Here is a 19331-nt window from a genome sequence, read left to right as displayed (position 1 = left end):
GGATATGCGGTATGGGATATGCGGTATGGGGTATGGGATATGCGGTATGGGATATGGGGTATGGGGTATGTGATATGGGGTGGGGGGTATGGAGTATCGGATATGGGGTATGGGATATGGGGTATGAGGTATGGGATATGGGGTATGGGATATGGGGTGTGAGGTATGGGGTATGGGATATGGTGAATGGGATATGGGGTGGGGGGTATGGGGTATGGGATATGGGGTATGGAATATGGGATATGAGATATAGGGTATGGGATATGGGGTATGAGATATAGGGTATGGGATATGGGGTATGAGATATAGGGTATGGGATATGGGGTATGAGATATGGGGTATGGGATATGGGGTATAGGATATGGGGTGGGGGGTATGGGGTATGGATATGGGGTATGAGATATGGGGTATGGGATATGGTGAATGGGATATGGGGTATGGGATATGGGCTGGGGGGTATGGGGTGTCGGTATGGGGTATGGGGTATGGGATATGGGGCACAGGATATGGGGTATGGGATATGGGGTACGGGGTGTGGGGTACGAGGTATGGATACGGGAATGGGGATGCGGAATGGACAGGAATGAAGGGGCAGGCTGGGGATATAGGGGACATAATGATGGGAGCAGGATGGGGTACATCCCATCCACAGGGGTTAGGATGTGGGTACAGGGGATGTGGGGATACATGGGGATGGGGGTGGGATGGGATACAGGGGAGATGGGGCGATATAGGGGTGGGGAATACAGGGAATATGGGGATATGGAGACAGGATTGGGATGCAGGGTACATAGGGGTACATGGGTATGGGATGCGGGGGACATAGGGGTACATGGGGATGGGATGCAGGGACAGGATGGGGATGCAGGGTACATAGGAGTACATGGGTTTGGGATGCAGGGACAGTATGGGGATGCAGGGTACATAGGGGTACATGGAGATGGGATGCAGGGGACAGGATGGGGATGCAGGGTACATAGGAGTACATGGGTTTGGGATGCAGGGACAGGATGGGGATGCAGGGTACATAGGGGTACATGGGGATGGGATGCAGGGGACAGGATGGGGATGCAGGGCACATGGGGGTACATGGGGATGGGATGCAGGGGGCAGGATGGGGATGCCGGATACAGAGGCCACGAGGGACCAGGATGGTGACGTGGGACGGGTACGGGGTTTGGGGACGTCCCCCATCCCATAATACCCCTCTGTCCCCTCTCCCCAGCCACGCCAGCCCCCAGCGAGCGCGGGGACGGGCCGGGGCCCCCCCAGGACAGGGACCATGGGGACCCCAACAGGGACGAGAAGGAGCCCAAAGGTGCCGAGAAGATGGAGCCCGAGGTGGGTGACGGCGACGGCCGCCGTGGGGGCCCCAGTCCCCTATGGGTGTCCATAGGGGCTGACGCCAGCCCCCCACCCCCCGTGTCCCCTATGGCAGCCACCAGTCCCTGAGGTGCCCCCGTCGCCGGGTGATGGCAGCGAGGCCGAGGGGATGCGCAAGGGGGAGGAGGAGGAAGGACCCGGCCACAGGGAGCCCGAGGCCGAAGGGACCGCGGCCCGCGAGGAGCGAGCGGGTGAGGGACCCCCGCATCCCATAATACCCTGTGTGCCATAATAACACATCATATCCCATTATATCCCGTCGTATCCTGTAGTATCCCATAATATCCTACATCCCATAGTGCCCCATATCCCATCATATCCCATAATATCCGATATCCCATAATAACCCATCGTATCCTATATCCCATAATATCCCATCATATTCCATCATATCCCATCATACCTCATAACATCTCTATTCCATATACCCCATATCCCATAATATCCCGTCGTATTCCGTAATATCCCCATCCCATAATATCCCATAATACCCTATATCCCATAATATCCCATACCCCATAATATCCCGTAATACACCATGTCCCATAATATGCCATCATATTCCATAATATATCATATCCCATAATATCCCATCATATACCATATTCCATAATATCCCATCATATCCCATCATATTCCATTATATCCCATATCCCATAATATCCCATAACACACCATATTCCATAATATCCCATCATATCCCATAATATCCCATCATATCCCATATTCCATAATACCCCATATCCCATAATATCCTGTATCCCATAATATCCCATAATACCCCATACCACCCCGTGACACCCCATAATACCCCCTGACATCCCATAACACCCCATGTTACCCCTGACATCCCATAATACCCCTGACATCCCATAACACCCCATAATACCCCTGACACCCCGTGTTACCCCCTGACACCCCATAACACCCCATGTTACCCCTGACATCCCATAATACCCCTGACACCCCATAATACCCCTGACATCCCATAACACCCCATAATACCCCTGACACCCCATAATACCCATAACACCCCATAATACCCCTGACACCCCATAATACCCCTGACATCCCATAATACCCCTGACACCCCATAATACCCCTGACATCCCATAATACCCCATAATACCCCTGACACCCCATAATACCCCTGACATCCCATAATACCCCTGACACCCCATAATACCCCTGACATCCCATAATACCCCATAATACCCCTGACATCCCATAATACCCCTGACACCCCATAATACCCCTGACACCCCATGTTACCCCTGACACCCCATAATACCCCTGACACCCCATGTTACCCCTGACATCCCATAATACCCCTGACATCCCATAATACCCCATAATACCCCTGACATCCCATAATACCCCTGACACCCCATAATACCCCTGACACCCCATAATACCTCTGACATCCCATAATACCCCTGACACCCCATGTTACCCCTGACACCCCATAATACCCCTGACACCCCATGTTACCCCTGACATCCCATAATACCCCTGACATCCCATAATACCCCTGACACCCCATAATACCCCTGACATCCCATAATACCCCATAATACCCCTGACACCCCATGTTACCCCTGACATCCCATAATACCCCTGACATCCCATAATACCCCATAATACCCCTGACATCCCATAATACCCCTGACACCCCATAATACCCCTGACACCCCATAATACCTCTGACATCCCATAATACCCCTGACATCCCATGTTACCCCTGACACCCCATAATACCCCTGACACCCCATGTTACCCCTGACATCCCATAATACCCCTGACATCCCATAATACCCCTGACATCCCATAATACCCCGCAGGCCCGGAGCCCCCCCCTGCAGACAAAGCCGAGGAGAAGCCCCCGGACGAGGACCCCAAGGAGCCGGGGGGGGACCCCGACCACAAACGAGGTGCCGGGGGGCGGGGCTTGGCCAAAGGGGGTGGAGCTTAGCATTGGGGGCGTGGTTTAGCCTGTGGGGGGCGTGGGTTAGACTATGGGGTGGAGCTTAGCCTGTGCAGGTGGAGCTTAGCCCATGGGGGTGGAGCTTTGCCTATGGGGGTGGAGCTTAGACTAGGGGCCATGGCTTAGGAAATGGGGTGGAGCTTAGCCTATGGGGGTGGAGCTTAGTCGGGGGGGGGTGTGTAGTTTAGCCTGTAGGGGCGTGGCTTAGCCTGTGGGGTGGAGCTTAGCCTAGGGGGCGTGGTTTAGCCTGTGGGGTGGAGCTTAGCCCATGGGGGTGGAGCTTTGCCTATGGGGGTGGAGCTTAGCCTAGGGGGCATGGCTTAGCCAATGGGGGGTGGAGCTTAGCCAAGGGGGGCGTGGCTTCCCCCTGCCCTTCCTCGTGCCCTGTTTACTCTGGAGCCTACTGATGGCTCCCAATGCCTATGGGGGCGTGCCTTAGCCTGTGGGGGTGGAGCTTAGCCTAGGGGGCATGGCTTACCCTATGGAGGGTGTGGCTTAGCCTATGGGGTGGAGCTTAGCCTATAGGGGTGTGGCTTAGCCTGTGGTGGGTGTGGCTTAGCCTATGGGGGTGGAGCTTAGCCTGTGGGGGTGGAGCTTAGCCTATGGGGGTATGGCTTAGCCTATTGAGGGTGTGGCTTAGCCTATGGGGGTGGAGCTTAGCCTGTGGGGGTGTGTCTTAGCCTATGGAGGGTGTGGCTTAGCCTATGGGGGTGGAGCTTAGTCTAGGGGGCGTGGCTTACCCTAAGGGGGGCGTGGCTTCCCCCTGCCCTTCCTTGTGCCCTGTTCACTCTGGAGCCTACTGATGGCTCCCATTGGCTTCCTGCTGATAGGAGAGGGTCTGGGGTGGGGGGGCGCCCCCCAAGTGTGCCCCCCCCTTACGTCCTCCCCCCCCGCACCCCCTCTTCCCCCCCCATAGAGGAGCCCAAGGCCGAGAGGGACCCCAAAGCCGAGCCCCGCGCCAACGGGCGCCGCGACGACCGGGCCGAGAAGCCGCGGTTCATGTTCAACATCGCCGACGGGGGCTTCACGGGTGAGGGAAGGGGGGGGGGGGGGGCGACCCCAAAGTGTGGGGTGGGACCCTGAGGGGTGGTGCTGACGCCATGGTGTGGGTCACACCCCCCTCCCTTATCCCCCCGTGCCCCATAGAGCTGCACACGCTGTGGCAGAACGAGGAGCGCGCCGCCATCTCCTCCGGGAAGCTCAATGAGATCTGGCACCGGCGCCACGACTACTGGCTGCTGGCCGGGATCGTGCTGTATCCTTCCGGGCTGCCCGGCCCTTCCTCCTCCTCCTCTTCCTCTTCTGTTTGCTCCTTCTCTTCCTCTTCCATCTTCCTTTTCCTCCTCTTCCTCCTCCTCCTCTTTTCCTACTTCTTCTACCTGCTTCCTTAGCCTCTTCCTCCTCCTCTTCCTCTTTGGCTTCCCTCTTCCTCCTCCTTCCCCTTCCCTCTTCCTCTTCTTCCTTCCTTTTCTTTATCCTCTTCTCCTCTTCCTCTTTTCCTCTTCCTCCTGCTTCCTTTTCCTTATCCTCTTCCCCTTTCTCCTCTTCTTCCTCCTTCCTTTTCCTTATCCTCTTCCTCCTCCTCTTCCTCTTCGTCTTCCCTCTTCCTCCTCCTCTTCTTCCCTTTCCCTCTTCTTCTTCCTCTTCTTCCTGCTTCCTTTTCCTTATCCTCTTCCTTCTTCTTCCTCCTCTTCCCCTTCCCTCTTCCTCTTCTTCCTCCTTCCTTTTCCTCATCCTCTTCCTCCTGATCTTCATCTTCCCTCTTCTTCCTCCTCTTCTTCCTCTTCCTCCTGCTTCCTTTTCCTTATCCTCTTCCCTCTTCTTCCTCCTCTTCCCCTTCCCTCTTCCTCTTCTTCCTCCTTCCTTTTCCGTATCCTCTTCCTCTTCATCTTCCCTCTTCCTCCTCCTCTTCTTCCCATTCCCTCTTCCTCTTCCTCCTGCTTCCTTTCCCTTATCCTCTCCCTCCTCTTTGGCTTCCCTCTCCCTCCTCCTCTTCCTCCCTTGCCCTCTCCCTCCTCCTCTTCCTCCCTTGCCCTCTTCCTCTTCCTCCTTTTCCCCCTCCCTGGTGTCAGTGGCAGCACCAAGGAGGGTGCCACCAAGGTAGGGGTGATGGAGGGGTGATGGTGACATGGTGACGGTGACATGGTGACAGTGATGTGGTGGTGGTGACACAGTGATGGTGACACGGTGATGGTGATGTGGTGGTGGTGACACAGTGATGGTGACGTGGTGATGGTGATGTGGTGGTGATACAGTGATGGTGACACGGTGATGGTGATGTGGTGGTGGTGACACAGTGATGGTGATGTGGTGACACAGTGACAGTGATGTGGTGGTAGTGACGCAGTGATGGTGACACAGTGATGGTGACCTGGTGATGGTGACACGTTGACGGTGACACAGTGACGGTGACCTGGTGATGGTGACACGGTGACGGTGATGTGTTAACGGTGACACATTGACGGTGACATGGTGATGGTGACAGTGACGTGGTGACGGTGACGCGGTAACGGTGACACAGGGGACATGATGGTGGCCTTCAGCATGGGGGGGATGTTGGGGACAAGGTGATCCAATGACAGTGACTTGGTGTCACACATGATGACATGGTGACCACGTGATGACACACGTGCTGACATGTGACGGTCCTTAGCGCTCAGCCACGGCTCCATGCATTGGCTGGGGGTGAATGGAGGGTGTTGAGGGTGACGTTAGGGACAGGATGACATGATAACGCGGTGACCACTTGATGCCATACGTGATGCCACACGTGATGACACGCATATGGACATGTGACGGTCCTCAGTGCTCAGCCATGGCTCCATGCATTGGCTGGGGGTGAATGGAGGGCGTTGAGGGTGACATTAGCGACAGGATGACATGATGACGCGGTGACCATGTGATGACACACGTGATGACACAGGTGATGACGTGTGTGGACATGTGACAGTCCTCAGTGCTCAGCCACGGCCCCATGCATTGGCTGGGGGTGAATGGAGGGCATTGAGGGTGCGGTTAGGGACAGGATGACGCGGTGCCCACGTGTTGCCACACATGATGCCACACGTGATGACACACGTGCTGACACATGACGGTCCTTAGCGCTCAGCCACGGCCCCATGCATTGGCTGGGGGTGAATGGAGGGCATTGAGGGTGACGTTAGGGACAGGATGACGCGGTGACCACGTGATGCCACACGTGCTAACACGCGTGCTGACACGCGTGCTGACACGTGACAGTCCTTAGCGCTCAGCCACGGCCCCATGCATTGGCTGGGGGTGAATGGAGGGCGTTGAGGGTGACGTTAGGGACAGGATGACGCGGTGACCACGTGATGCCACACGTGATGCCACGCGTGCTGACACGCGTGCTGACATGTGACGGTCCTTAGCGCTCAGCCACGGCTACGCGCGCTGGACCGACATCCAGAACGACGGCGCCTTCGGGGTCATCAACGAACCCTTCAAGGGGGAGGCCTCCAAAGGGAACTTCCTGGAGATGAAGAACAAGTTCCTGGCCCGGCGCTTCAAGGTGAGGCCTCCTGGGGTGGGGGGGGCTTGCCATGGGGGTCACGTGTGCATGAGGGTCACGTGTTCATCGTGGTCACGTGTGCACCAGGGTCATGTGTGTGCGAGGGTCGTGTGTGCACCAGGGTCACGTGTTCGTCGTGGTCACGTGTGCACCAGGGTCATGTGTGTGTGAGGGTCGTGTGTGCATGAGGATCATGTGTTCATGGTGGTCACGTGTGCACCTGGGTCATGTGTTCATCATGGTCACGTGGGCATGAGGGTCACATGTTCATCGTGGTCACGTGTGCACCTCGGTCATGTGTTCGTCATGGTCACATGTGCACCAGGGTCATGTGTGTGCGAGGGTCGTGTGTGTACCAGGGTCACGTGTTCGTCGTGGTCACGTGTGCACCAGGGTCATGTGTGTGTGAGGGTTGTGTGTGCACCAGGGTCACGTGTTCGCCATGGTCACGTGTGCACCAGGGTCATGTGTGTGTGAGGGTCGTGTGTGCATGAGGATCATGTGTTCATCGTGGTCACGTGTGCACCTGGGTCATGTGTTCATCATGGTCACGTGGGCATGAGGGTCACGTGTTCATCGTGGTCACGTGTGCACCTCGGTCATGTGTTTGTCATGGTCACATGTGCACCAGGGTCATGTGTGTGCAAGGGTCGTGTGTTCATGAGGATCATGTGTTCATCGTGGTCATGTGTGCACCAGAGTCACGTGTGCTCAAGGGCCGCATGTTCAGGAAGGCCATGTGTGCATGAGGGTCACATGTTCATCATGGTCATGTGTGCAGCAGGGTCATATGTTCATCATGGTCACGTGTGCACCAGGGTCATGTGTGTACAAGGGTTGTGTGTGCATGAGGGTTACGTGTTCATCGTGGTCATGTGTGCATGAGGGTCCTGTGTTCATCATGGTCACATGTTCATCATGGTTAGGTGTGCACCAGGGTCACGTGTACATGAGGCTCACATGTTCATTGTGGTCACGTGTGCACCAGGGTCATGTGTGCATGAGGGTCATGTGTTCATCATGGTCACGTGTGCATGAGGGTCACATGCATCATGGTCATGTGTGCACCAGGGTCACGTGTGCACCACGTTTATGTGTGCATGAGGGTCAAATGTTCATCATGGTCATGTGTGCACCAGGGTCATGTGTGCACGAGGGTCACGTGTTCATCATGGTCATGTGTGCACCAGAGTTGTGTTCATCGTGGTCACATATGCACCAGGGTCATGTGTGTATGACGGTTATGTGTGCATGAGGGTCACGTCACGTGTTCATCATGGTCACGTGTGCATGAGGGTCACATGCATCATGGTCATGTGTGCACCAAGGTCATGTGTTCATCAGGGTCATGTGTGCATGAGGGTCATGTATGTACAAGGGTTGTGTGTGCATGAGGGTCACGTGTTCATCGTGGTCACGTGTGCGCCGCATATATGTGTGCATGAGGGTCGCGTGTTCATCAAGGTCATGTGTGCACAAGGGTTGTGTGTGCATGAGGGTCCCGTGTTCATCATGGTCACGTGTGCTCCAGGGTCATGTGTGCATGAGATCACGTGTTCATCGTGGTCACGTGGTCACTTGTGCACCAGGGTCATGTGTGCACAAGGGTTGTGTGTGCATGAGGGTCATGTGTTCATCATGGTCATGTGTGCGCCAGGGTTATGTGTGCACGAGGGTCACGTGTTCATCCTGGTCATGTGTGCACCAGGGTGATGTGTGGATGAGGGTCACATGTTCATCATGGTCATGTGTGCACCAGGGTTATGTGTGCATGAGGGTCACGTGTTCATCATGGTCACATTTGCACCAGGGTCATGTGTGCACAAGGGTTGTGTGTGCATGAGGGTCAAGTCTTCATCATGGTCACGTGTGTGCCAGGGTCATGTGTGCATGAAGGTCATGTGTTCATCAAGGTCATGTGTGCACCAGGGTCATGTGTGCACAAGGGTTGTGTGTGCATGAGGGTCACATGTTCATCAAGGTCATGTGTGCACCAGAGTCATGTGTGGATGAGGGTCACATGTTCATCATGGTCATGTGTGCACCAGGGTCATGTGTGGATGAGGTTCACATGTTCATCATGGTCATGTGTGCACCAGGGTTATGTGTGCATGAGGGTCACGTGTTCATCATGGTCACGTGTGCACCAGGGTCATGTATTCATGAGGGTCACATGTTACTCATGGTCATGTGTGCACCAGGGTCATGTGTAGATGAGGGTCACATGTTCCTCATGGTCACGTGTGCACCAGGGTCATGTATGTGCAAGGGTTGTGTGTGCATCATGGTCATGTCTTCATCATGGTCACGTGTGCTCCAGGGTCATGTGTGCATGAGATTGCATGTTCATCGTGGTCACGTGTGCACTAGGGTCATGTGTGCACAAGGGTTGTGTGTGCATGAAGGTCACGTGTTCATCAAGGTCATGTGTGCACCAGGGTCATGTGTGCATGAGGGTCACATGCTCATCACGGTCACGTGTGCACCAGGGTCATGTGTGCACGAGGGCAGCATGTTCAGGATTGTCATGTGTGCCCAAGCGCCACGGTCACGTGTGCATGGGGATGGTGCTTGCACCAGGGTCACGTGTGCAGCAGGGTCACGTGTGCATGGGACTAGTGCTTGCACCAGGGTCACGTGTGCATGCAGGTTGCATGTGCCCCAGGATTGGGTGTGCACAAGGGTGGGGCTTGCATGAGGGTTACGTGCTCCATGGTCACGTGTGCCTCAGGGTCACGTGTGCACAAGGGTCACGTGTTCATGAAGGTCATGTGTATACAGGGGTCATGTGTTCACAAGGACCATGTGTGCACGAGGCTTACATGTGCACAAGGATCACATGTGCATGAGGGTCACGTGCTCCATTGTCACATGTGCCTCAGGGTCACGTGTGCACAAGGGTCACGTGTGCACGAGGGTCATGTGTTCACCAGGGTCATGTGTGTATGAGGGTCACATGTGCACAAGGATCACATATGCAGGAGGGTTGCGTGTGCACAGGGGGCATGGGTGCTCCGGGTGATGGCAACGCCATGGTTGGGTGCTCAGATGCCCTTGGGGATGGGTGAAGTCAGAGCTGGGCCCCCAGGCAATGAGTGAGGTGCCAGTTGGGTGCTCTGGGTGATGGGTAACACCCAGCATGGGGTGCTGTGGGTGATGGGTAACACCAGAGTTGGGTGCTCTTGGTGATGGGTAGCACCCAGCATTGGGTGCTGTGGGTGATGGGTAACACCCAGCATTGGGTGCTGTAGGTGATGGGTAACACCAGCATTGGGTGCTGTGGGTGATGGGTAACACCAGCATTGGGTGCTGTGGGTGATGGGTAACACCAGCATTGGGTGCTGTGGGTGATGGGTAACACCAGAGTTGGGTGCTCTGGTGACAGGCAAGACCAGAGTTGGGTGCTCTTGGTGATGGGCAACACTAGAATTGGGTGCTCTTCGTGATGGGTAAGACCAGAGTTGGGTGCTCTTGGTGATGGGTAACACCAGAGTTGGGTGCTCTGGGTGATGGGTAAGACCAGAGTTGGGTGCTTTAGGTGATGGGCAACACCAGAGTTGGGTGCTCTGGCTGATGGGCAAGACCAGAGTTGGGTGCTCTTGGTGATGGCAACACCAGAGTTGGGTTCTCTTGGTGATGGTAACGTCATAGTTGGGTGCTTGGGAGCTGTTCATGATGGGTGAGCTCACAGTTGGGTGATCTTGGTGATGGGTAAGACCCGAGTTGGATGCTCTGGCTGATAGTGATGTCACAGTTGGGTGCTTTGGATGCTCTTGGTGATGGTTGAGGTCATAGTTGGGTGCTCTTGGTCATAGTTGAGGTGTCAGTTGTGTGCTCTTGGTGATGGGTAGCACCAGAGTTGGATGCTCTGGGTGACAGTAACGTCATAGTTGGGTGCTTGGATGCCTTTGGTGATGGTTGAGGTCATAGCTGGGTGCTCTTGGTGATGGTTAATGTCATGATTGGGTGCTCTTGGTGATGGTTAATGTCATAGTTGGGTGCTTTTGGTGATGGATACCACCGAGTTGGATGCGGCAGGTGATAGCAACGTCATAGTTGGGTGCTTGGTTGCTCTTAGTGATGGTTAATGTCGTAATTGGGTGCTCTTGGTGACGGTTGAGGTCGTAGTTGGGTGCTCTTCGTGATGGTTGTGGTCATAGTTGGGTGCACTTGGTGATGGTTGAGGTCATAGTTGGGTGCTCTTCATGGTGGTTAATGTCATATAGTTGAGTCCTCTTAGTGATGGTTATCACCAGAGTTGGGTGCTCTTGGTGATGGGTAAGACCAGATTTGGGTGCTTGGATGCTCTTGGTGATGGTTAAGGTCCTAGTTGGGTGGTCTTGGTCATTGTTGAGGTCATAGTTGGGTGCTCTCGGTGATGGGTACCACCAAGTTGGATGCTTTTGGTGACAGTAATGTATTAGTTGGGTGCTTGGATGCTCTTGGTGTTGGTTGAGGTCATAGTTGTGTGCTCTTGGTGATGGTTGAGGTCATAGTTGTGTGCTCTTGGTGATGGTTGAGGTCATAATTGGGTGCTCTTGGCGATGGTTAATGTCATATAGTTGGGTCCTCTTAGTGATGGGTATCACCAGAGTTGGATGCTCTGGGTGACAGTAACGTCATAGTTGGGTGCTTGGATGTTCTTGGTGATGGTTAAGGTCCTAGTTGGGTGGTCTTGGTCATTGTTGAGGTCATAGTTGGGTCCTCTTGGTGATGGGTGCCACCAAGTTGGGTGCTTTTGGTGATAGTAATATATTAGTTGGGTGCTTGGATGCTCTTAGTGATGCTTGAGGTCATAGTCGTCTGCCCTTGATGATGTTTAATGTCATAGTTGGGTGCTCTTGGTGATGGTTAACACCAAGTTGGATGCTCTGGGTGATAGCAACGTCATAGTTGGGTGCTTGGATGCTCTTGGTGATGGTTAATGTCGTAATTGGGTTCTCTTGGTGATGGTTGAGGTCATAGTTGGGTGCTCTTGGTGATGGGTACCACCAAGTTGGATGCTTTTGGTGACAGTAACATCATAGTTGGGTGCTTGGATGCCCTTGGTGATGGTTGCAGTCATAGTTGGGTGCTCTTGGTCATTGTTGACATCATAGTTGGGTGCTCTTGGTGATGGGTGCCACCAAGTTGGACGCTCTGGGTGACGGTAACGTCATAATTGGGTGCTTGGATGCCCTTGGTGATGGTTGAGGTCATAGTTGGGTGCTCTTAGTGATGGTTGAGGTCATAGTTGGGTGCTCTTGGTGATGGTTGAGGTCATAGTTGGGTGCTCTTGGTGATGGTTGAGGTCATAGTTGGGTGCTCTTGGTGATGGTTGAGGTCATAGTTGGGTGCTCTTGGTGATGGTTGAGGTCATAGTTGGGTGCTCTTGGTGATGGTTGAGGTCATAGTTGGGTGCTCTTGGTGATGGTTGAGGTCATAGTTGGGTGCTCTTGGTGATGGTTGAGGTCATAGTTGGGTGCTCTTGGTGATGGTTGAGGTCATAGTTGGGTGCTCTTGGTGATGGTTGAGGTCATAGTTGGGTGCTCTTGGTGATGGTTGAGGTCATAGTTGGGTGCTCTTGGTGATGGTTGAGGTCATAGTTGGGTGCTCTTGGTGATGGTTGAGGTCATAGTTGGGTGCTCTTGGTGATGGTTGAGGTCATAGTTGGGTGCTCTTGGTGATGGTTGAGGTCATAGTTGGGTGCTCTTGGTGATGGTTGAGGTCATAGTTGGGTGCTCTTGGTGATGGTTGAGGTCATAGTTGGGTGCTCTTGGTGATGGTTGAGGTCATAGTTGGGTGCTCTTGGTGATGGTTGAGGTCACAGTTGGGTGCTCTTGGTGACGGGTACCACCAAGTTGACCGCTCCAGCTGACCCCAAGCCCATCACCGCAACGCCCTTGTTGAAATCCAAATCCTCTTGACCCCAACCCCATTCCCCCCCCCCTTTTCCCCCTCATTTCTCCCTGTATCTCCCCCCCCCCCTTTTCCCTTCCATCTCCTCCCCACAGCTCCTGGAGCAGGCGCTGGTGATCGAGGAGCAGCTGCGGCGCGCCGCGTACCTCAACATGACGCAGGACCCCAGCCACCCGGCCATGGCCCTCAACACCCGCTTCGCCGAGGTCGAGTGCCTGGCCGAGAGCCACCAGCACTTGTCCAAGGAGTCGCTGGCGGGCAACAAGCCCGCGAACGCCGTCCTGCACAAGGGTAAGAGGCGGGGGGGCCGGCGCGCCCGGCGCGGACGCCCCGTGTAGCTCCCGGCACCTCTGTACCCGCGCTTCTCGATCATTAAAGTGGGGTTCTCCTTCCCAACCGGCTCCCGGTGTATCCTTGCTCTGCGTTTGTTGCTTTCTGGCGGCCGGATTGGGGGGGGTGGGGTGTGTGTGTGTGGGGAGGGGGGGGGTGGTGTTGTGGGGGGTGAAAGGGGTAAAATATTGGGGGGGAGGGGGGAGGTTGGGAAAAGTGCCCAAAGAGGGGTTTTTGGGGTGTGAGTAACCTGTGAGGAAGCTCGGAGTAAGTGGGGTGAGGCTTTGAGGTGGCCGCTATGGGGCAAGGAGCCGGCGGGTGCCTCTTGCTTTGCGCTAAGGTGGAGCTGGGGTGGGGGGGGTTAAGGCTGGAGGTGCCCCGTGTAACTGGGGGCATGGGGGGAGTATGTGCCCCAGTACCCCCCCCCCCCCCCCCCCCCCAGCCCCAGGTGCATGCCGTGATGAGGAAGGCTGGAGTAATGCTGGTGTGCGGCGGGGTGGCCCCTGCTTGCATGTGATGGCTTGGCCCCCCGGGGCGGGGGGGCATGGACTGTGTATCTCTGGTGTATGTGCGGAGTAGCTCTGGTGTGCTTAACGGAGGGCTCCAGGGGAAGGTGCTGAGTAAGCGATGAGTAGCATTGGAGTCAGGCCAGAGTAGCATTGGAGTAAGCGATGAATATCATTGGAGTAAGCGATGAGTATCACAGGAGTAAGCAATGAGTAGCATTGGAGTGAGCAATGAGTAGCACTGGAGTAAGTGATGAGTATCACGGGAGTAAGGGTAGAATAGCACTGGAGTAAGCAATGAGTATCATTGGAGTAAGCAATGAGTAGCACTGGAGTAGGGCAATGAGCATCGTTGGAGTAAGTGATGAGTATCACAGGAGTAAGGCCAGAGTATCATTGGAGCAAGCAATGAGTATCGCAGGTGTAATCAATGAGTATCACAGGAGTAAGGCGAGAGTATCACTGGAGTAAGCAATGAGGATCATTGGGATAATTGATGAATATCACGGGAGTAAGTGATGAGTATCACAGGAGTAAGCAGTGAGTATCACTGGAGTAGACAATGAGTATCACAGGAGTAAGAGATGAGCATTATTGGAGTAAATGGTGAGTAGCATTGGAGTAAGCGATGAGTATCATTGGAGTAAGTGATGAGTATCACAGGAGTAAGGCCAGAGTATCACTGGAGTAAGTGATGAGTATCCCAGGAGTAAGAGATTAGTATTATTGGAGTAAGGCCAGAGTTTCACAGGAGTAAGCAATGAGCATCATTGGGGTAAGTGATGAGTATCCCAGGAGTAAGCAATGTGCAGCATAGGGGTAAGCAATGAGTATCACTGGAGTAAGCGATGAGGATCACAGGCTGATGAGGCTGTGCAGTGGGTATCCTCAGTGCTGTGCCTGCATTCTCTTAGCCCCGAGCAGGAGTAGGTGCTGAGGATGCCCAGAGTAGCTCTGCTGTAGCCATGGGGCAGTAAGGGCCATACCCGGAGTATCTCCGGTGTTGCTGGCCATTGCCCTTGGGGTAGCTCTGGTGTGTCAGGAGTAGGCTGGAGTGATGAAGGAGTAAGTCTGGAGCATCGCCAGTGTAGCTGCAGCACAGACCCTCAAGCTTGGAGTAACTCTGGTGTTGTACCCAGGGCAGCTCCCTTGTGTCTATAGGCAGCAGACCTGGAGTAGGTCAGGAGTAGGCAAGGAGTAGGTAAGGAGTAGCTCTGGTGTGTCTGAAGAGCAGACCCGGAGTAAACCTGTAGTAGCTCCAGTGTGGTCAGAGCAAGTGCCTGCAAGGAGCATCCCTGGAGTACCCCCAGAGCCCTCAAGGCTCATACCCAGAGTACCTCTGAGTCCTCCCACCCTGGAGCATGCCCCCATTCCCCCCCCCCCCCCCCCCCCATAGGCGCATCCCCTGAGTATCCCTTGAGTATCTCTTCCCCTTCCCTTCCCTCTTCCCTACCCCATCCCCTTGCCCTCATGTGAGCACCTCCACTCCCCCCACCCTCCCCTTGCCCCCACCCCACCCCATGAGTAACCTATGAGTAACCTATGAGTAGGCTCGGGACGGCCCCCCGGCGCTGACGGGGCCCCCCCCACCCCTCTCTCTCTCTCTCTCTCTTTTTACCCCCCCACCCCACCCCCCCCCCCACCCCTCCCGCCACCCTTTGTTCCCGTGGGCCAGTGCTGAACCAGCTGGAGGAGCTGCTGAGCGACATGAAGGCGGACGTCACCCGCCTGCCCGCCACCCTCTCGCGCATCCCCCCCATCGCCGCCCGCCTCCAGATGTCCGAGCGCAGCATCCTCAGCCGCCTGGCCAGCAAGGGCACCGAGAGCCACCCCCCACCTGTAAGTCACACCCCCATCCCCTCCATCCACCCCCCCACCCCCCCCCATAATGCACTGGGGGCGTCCTTGGCCTTGGGGACATGGCCTTGTGTTGGGGACATGGACATGCATTGGGGGCGTCCTTCTCCTTGGGGACCATAGTTCACCTTGGGGACATGGCCATGCATTGGGGGCATCCTTGTCCTTGGGGACCATCCTTCACCTTGGGGACATGGCCATGCATTGGGGGCATCCTTCTCCTTGGGGACCATCGTTCACCTTGGGGACCATCCTTCACCTTGGGGACATGGCCATCCACTGGGGGCATCCTTGTCCTTGGGGACCATCGTTCACCTTGGGAACAATGGCCATGCATTGGGGGCATCCTTCTCCTTGGGGACCATCCTTCACCTTGGGGACCATCCTTCACCTTGGGGACATGGCCATCCACTGGGGGCATCCTTGTCCTTGGGGACCATCCTTCACCTTGGGGACCATCCTTCACCTTGGGGACATGGCCATCCACTGGGGGCATCCTTGTCCTTGGGGACCATCCTTCACCTTGGGGACCATCGTTCACCTTGGGGACATGACCCTGGGGACCATCCTTCACCTTGGGGACATGGCCATCCATTGGGGGCATCCTTCTCCTTGGGGACCATCGTTCACCTTGGGGACATGGCCATGCATTGGGGGCGTCCTTCTCCTTGGGGACCATCGTTCATCTTGGGGACATGGCCATCCATTGGGGGCATCCTTGTCCTTGGGGACCATCCTTCACCTTGGGGACCATCGTTCACCTTGGGCACCATTGTTCACCTTGGGGACATGGCCATCCATTGGGGACGTCCTTGGGGACCATCCTTCACCTTGGGGACATGGCCATGCATTGGGGACGTCCTTCTCTTGGGGACCATTGTTCACCTTGGGGACCATCCTTCACCTTGGGGACATGGCCATCCATTGGGGACTTCTTCGTCCTTGGGGACATCCTTGTCCTTGGGGACATCCTTGTCCTTGGGGACCATCCTTCACCCTGGGGACATGGCCATGTATTGGGGGCATCCTTGTCCTTGGGGACCATCGTTCACCTTGGGGACATGGCCATGCATTGGGGGCGTCCTTCTCTTGGGGACCATTGTTCACCTTGGGGACCATCGTTCACCTTGGGGACATGGCCATCCATTGGGGACATCCTTCACCTTGGGGACCATCATTCACCTTGGGGACATGGCCATCCATTGGGGGCGTCCTTCTCTTGGGAACCATCATTCACCTTGGGGACATGGCCATCCATTGGGGACATCCTTCACCTTGGGGACCATCCTTCACCTTGGGGACATGGCCATCCATTGGGAACATCCTTCACCTTGGGGACCTCTTTCCCATGGGGACATCCCCTATGCTGGGGGACAATGACCCCCTCCACTGGGGTCATTTTGCCTTGGGGACATCCCATCCTTGGTGCCACCCATAGGGCCCCATTGGCCTGCCCCATCCATGGTGCTCCCCGTGCTGGTACCATCAATGGGGAGGTGACACCCTTGTCCTGTCCTCCCCCCCCCATAGACCTTCCCACCAGGGCCCTACGCCACCCCCCAGACCTATGGGGGCACCTTTGGGACCCCCCCACCCGGAGCCCTCCCCCCTGGAGGGGCCAACTACAGCCAGATGCCACCCGGGTCCTTCATCACCGGTGAGGGGGAGCATGGGTGCTATGGGCATGGATGGGGGCCCATGGGTGCTGTGGGTGTGGATGGGGGCACATGGGTGCTGTGGGCATGGACGGGGCCCCATGGGTGCTATGGGCATGGATGGGGGCACATGGGTGCTGTGGGTGTGGATGGGGCTTGCGGGTACTATGGGCATGGATGGGATCCCATGGGTGCTCTGGGCATGGATGGGATCCTGTGGGTGGTATGGACATGGATGGGGGCCCATGGGTGCTATGGGGGTGGATACAGTCCCATGGGAGCTATGGGAGTGGAAGAGGTCCCATGGGTGCTATGGGTATGGATGGGGGCCCATGGGTGCTGTGGGTGTGGATGGGGTCCTATGGGTGCTATGGGCATGGATGGGGGCCCATGGGAGCTATGGGAGTGGATGGGATCCCATGGGTGCTATGGGTATGGATGGGGTCCCATGGGAGCTATGGGAGTGGATGGGGTCCCGTGGGAGCTATGGGAGTGGATGGGGTCCCATGGGAGCTATGGGAGTGGATGGGGTCCCATGGGAGCTATGGGAATGGATGGGGTCCCATGGGTGCTATGGGAGTGGATATGGTCCCATGGGTGCTATGGGAGTGGATGGGGTCCCATGGGTGCTATGGGTGTGGATGGGGTCCCATGGGTGCTATGGGAGTGGATAGGGTCCCATGGGTGCTATGGGCATGGGGGGATCCATGGGTGCCTGGTCTATGGATCTATGGGGGGGGTGTCTATGGGTGTATGGGTCTATGGGTGGGGGTACCATGGGTGCTATGGGCAGTGAGGAGCTCCCTTGGGTACTTGTGTCTTTGGGTGGGGGTCCTGGGTCTATGCCTGAACCCCATTGCCCCCTTTGCCCCCATTGCCCCCATTGTCCCCCTTGCCCCATTGCCCCCATTACCCCCATTGTCCCCCTTGCCCCCATTGCCCCCATTACCCCTATTGTCCCCAATGCCCCTATTACCCCCATTACCCCCATTGCCCCCATTACCCCCTTTGCCCCCATTACCCCCATTGCCCTCATTACCCCCATTGCCCCCATTGTCCCCATTGCCCCCATTACCCCCATTACCCCCTTTGCCCCCATTGTCCCCATTGCCCTCATTACCCCCATCGCCCCCATTACCATTACCCCATTGCCTCCATTGTCCCCATCACCCCTATTACCCCATTGCCCCCATTGTCCCCATTACCCCCATCGTCCCCATTACCCCATTGCCCCCATTGCCCCCATAACCCCCATTGTCCCCATTGTCCCCATTACCCCCATTGTCCCCATTACCCCCATTGTCCCCATTACCCCCTTTGCCCCCATTGTCCCCATTGCCCCCGTAACCCCCATTGTCCCCATTGTCCCCATTACCCCCTTTGCCCCCATTGTCCCCATTGCCCCCATTACCCCCATTACCCCCCTTGTCTCCCCCCACAGCCGCTGCCAATGGTCCCCCCGTGCTGGTGAAGCGGGAGCGCGAGGCCGAGGGCCAGGACAAGAAGGAGCCGCGGGGGGGGGAGGTCATTTGCATCGATGACTAAAGGAGGGGGGGGCCATGGGGGGGCCCCCCCCTTATGTCCCCTCCCCCCCCTTCCCCCCCCCCTTTGGCAGCGGTGGGGGAGGGGCACCACTGCCAAAATCGCCTCTTTTCACCCCAAATCCGCTCTTGGGGGGGGGGTGTGTTTGGGAGGTACCAATATGGGGGGGGGGGTGACAAGGACCACTGCAGCTATAAATATATATATATATATATCTCCCCCCCATAGCAGGGGGGACCAAGGGGTTGGGGTGGCCCCTGTGTCCCCCCCCACCCTCCTCTGGGGTGGGCCCCCCCCCGCCCCCCACCCAGGGGTGTCCCCAAGGGTCACCCCAAAACTTCCCCCTCCCCCCCTCCCTCCCCCATTGGGGCACTTGTTTAACCGCAGCAGAATAAAACCCGGTTCCTTGGCTATGGCACATGGGTCCGTGGGTGTCCATAGGGTCCATGGGTGTCCATAGGGGTCCATGGGTGTCCATAGGGTCCATGGGTGTCCATAGGGTCCATGAGTGTCCATAGGGGTCCATGGGTGTCCATAGGGTCCATGAGTGTCCATAGGGACCATGGGTGTCCATAGGGGTCCATGGGTGTCCATAGGGGTCCGTGGGTGTCCATAGGGTCCATGGGTGTCCATAGGTCCATGGG

At 56.2% G+C, this 19331-nt stretch overlaps 1 protein-coding gene across 1 annotated transcript in view; it reads left to right on the top strand.

Annotated features, from left to right (window-relative positions):
- Positions 1–19105, top strand: part of LOC133263217 (chromodomain-helicase-DNA-binding protein 3-like) — a 73877-nt gene extending 54772 nt beyond the window's left edge. Inside the window, exons 20-28 of the mRNA XM_061442928.1 lie at positions 1226–1341; positions 1439–1574; positions 4284–4397; positions 4514–4620; positions 6771–6899; positions 12893–13088; positions 15309–15472; positions 17021–17147; positions 18587–19105. Of these exons, the coding sequence (XP_061298912.1) occupies positions 1226–1341; positions 1439–1574; positions 4284–4397; positions 4514–4620; positions 6771–6899; positions 12893–13088; positions 15309–15472; positions 17021–17147; positions 18587–18690 (1193 nt within the window). The 3' untranslated portion in view covers positions 18691–19105. The remainder of the gene's footprint in view (positions 1–1225; positions 1342–1438; positions 1575–4283; positions 4398–4513; positions 4621–6770; positions 6900–12892; positions 13089–15308; positions 15473–17020; positions 17148–18586) is intronic.
- The last annotated feature ends 226 nt before the right edge of the window (positions 19106–19331 follow it).

Source organism: Pezoporus flaviventris, unplaced genomic scaffold, assembly GCF_033815535.1.
Source record: "Pezoporus flaviventris isolate CSIRO_AGI_PZ_B2104156 unplaced genomic scaffold, CSIRO_AGI_Pfla_v1 ptg000256l, whole genome shotgun sequence".
Lineage (NCBI taxonomy): Eukaryota > Metazoa > Chordata > Aves > Psittaciformes > Psittacidae > Pezoporus > Pezoporus flaviventris.
Note: the sequence above shows the minus strand (reverse complement) of the source record. Positions and strands in the feature narration are given on the sequence as shown.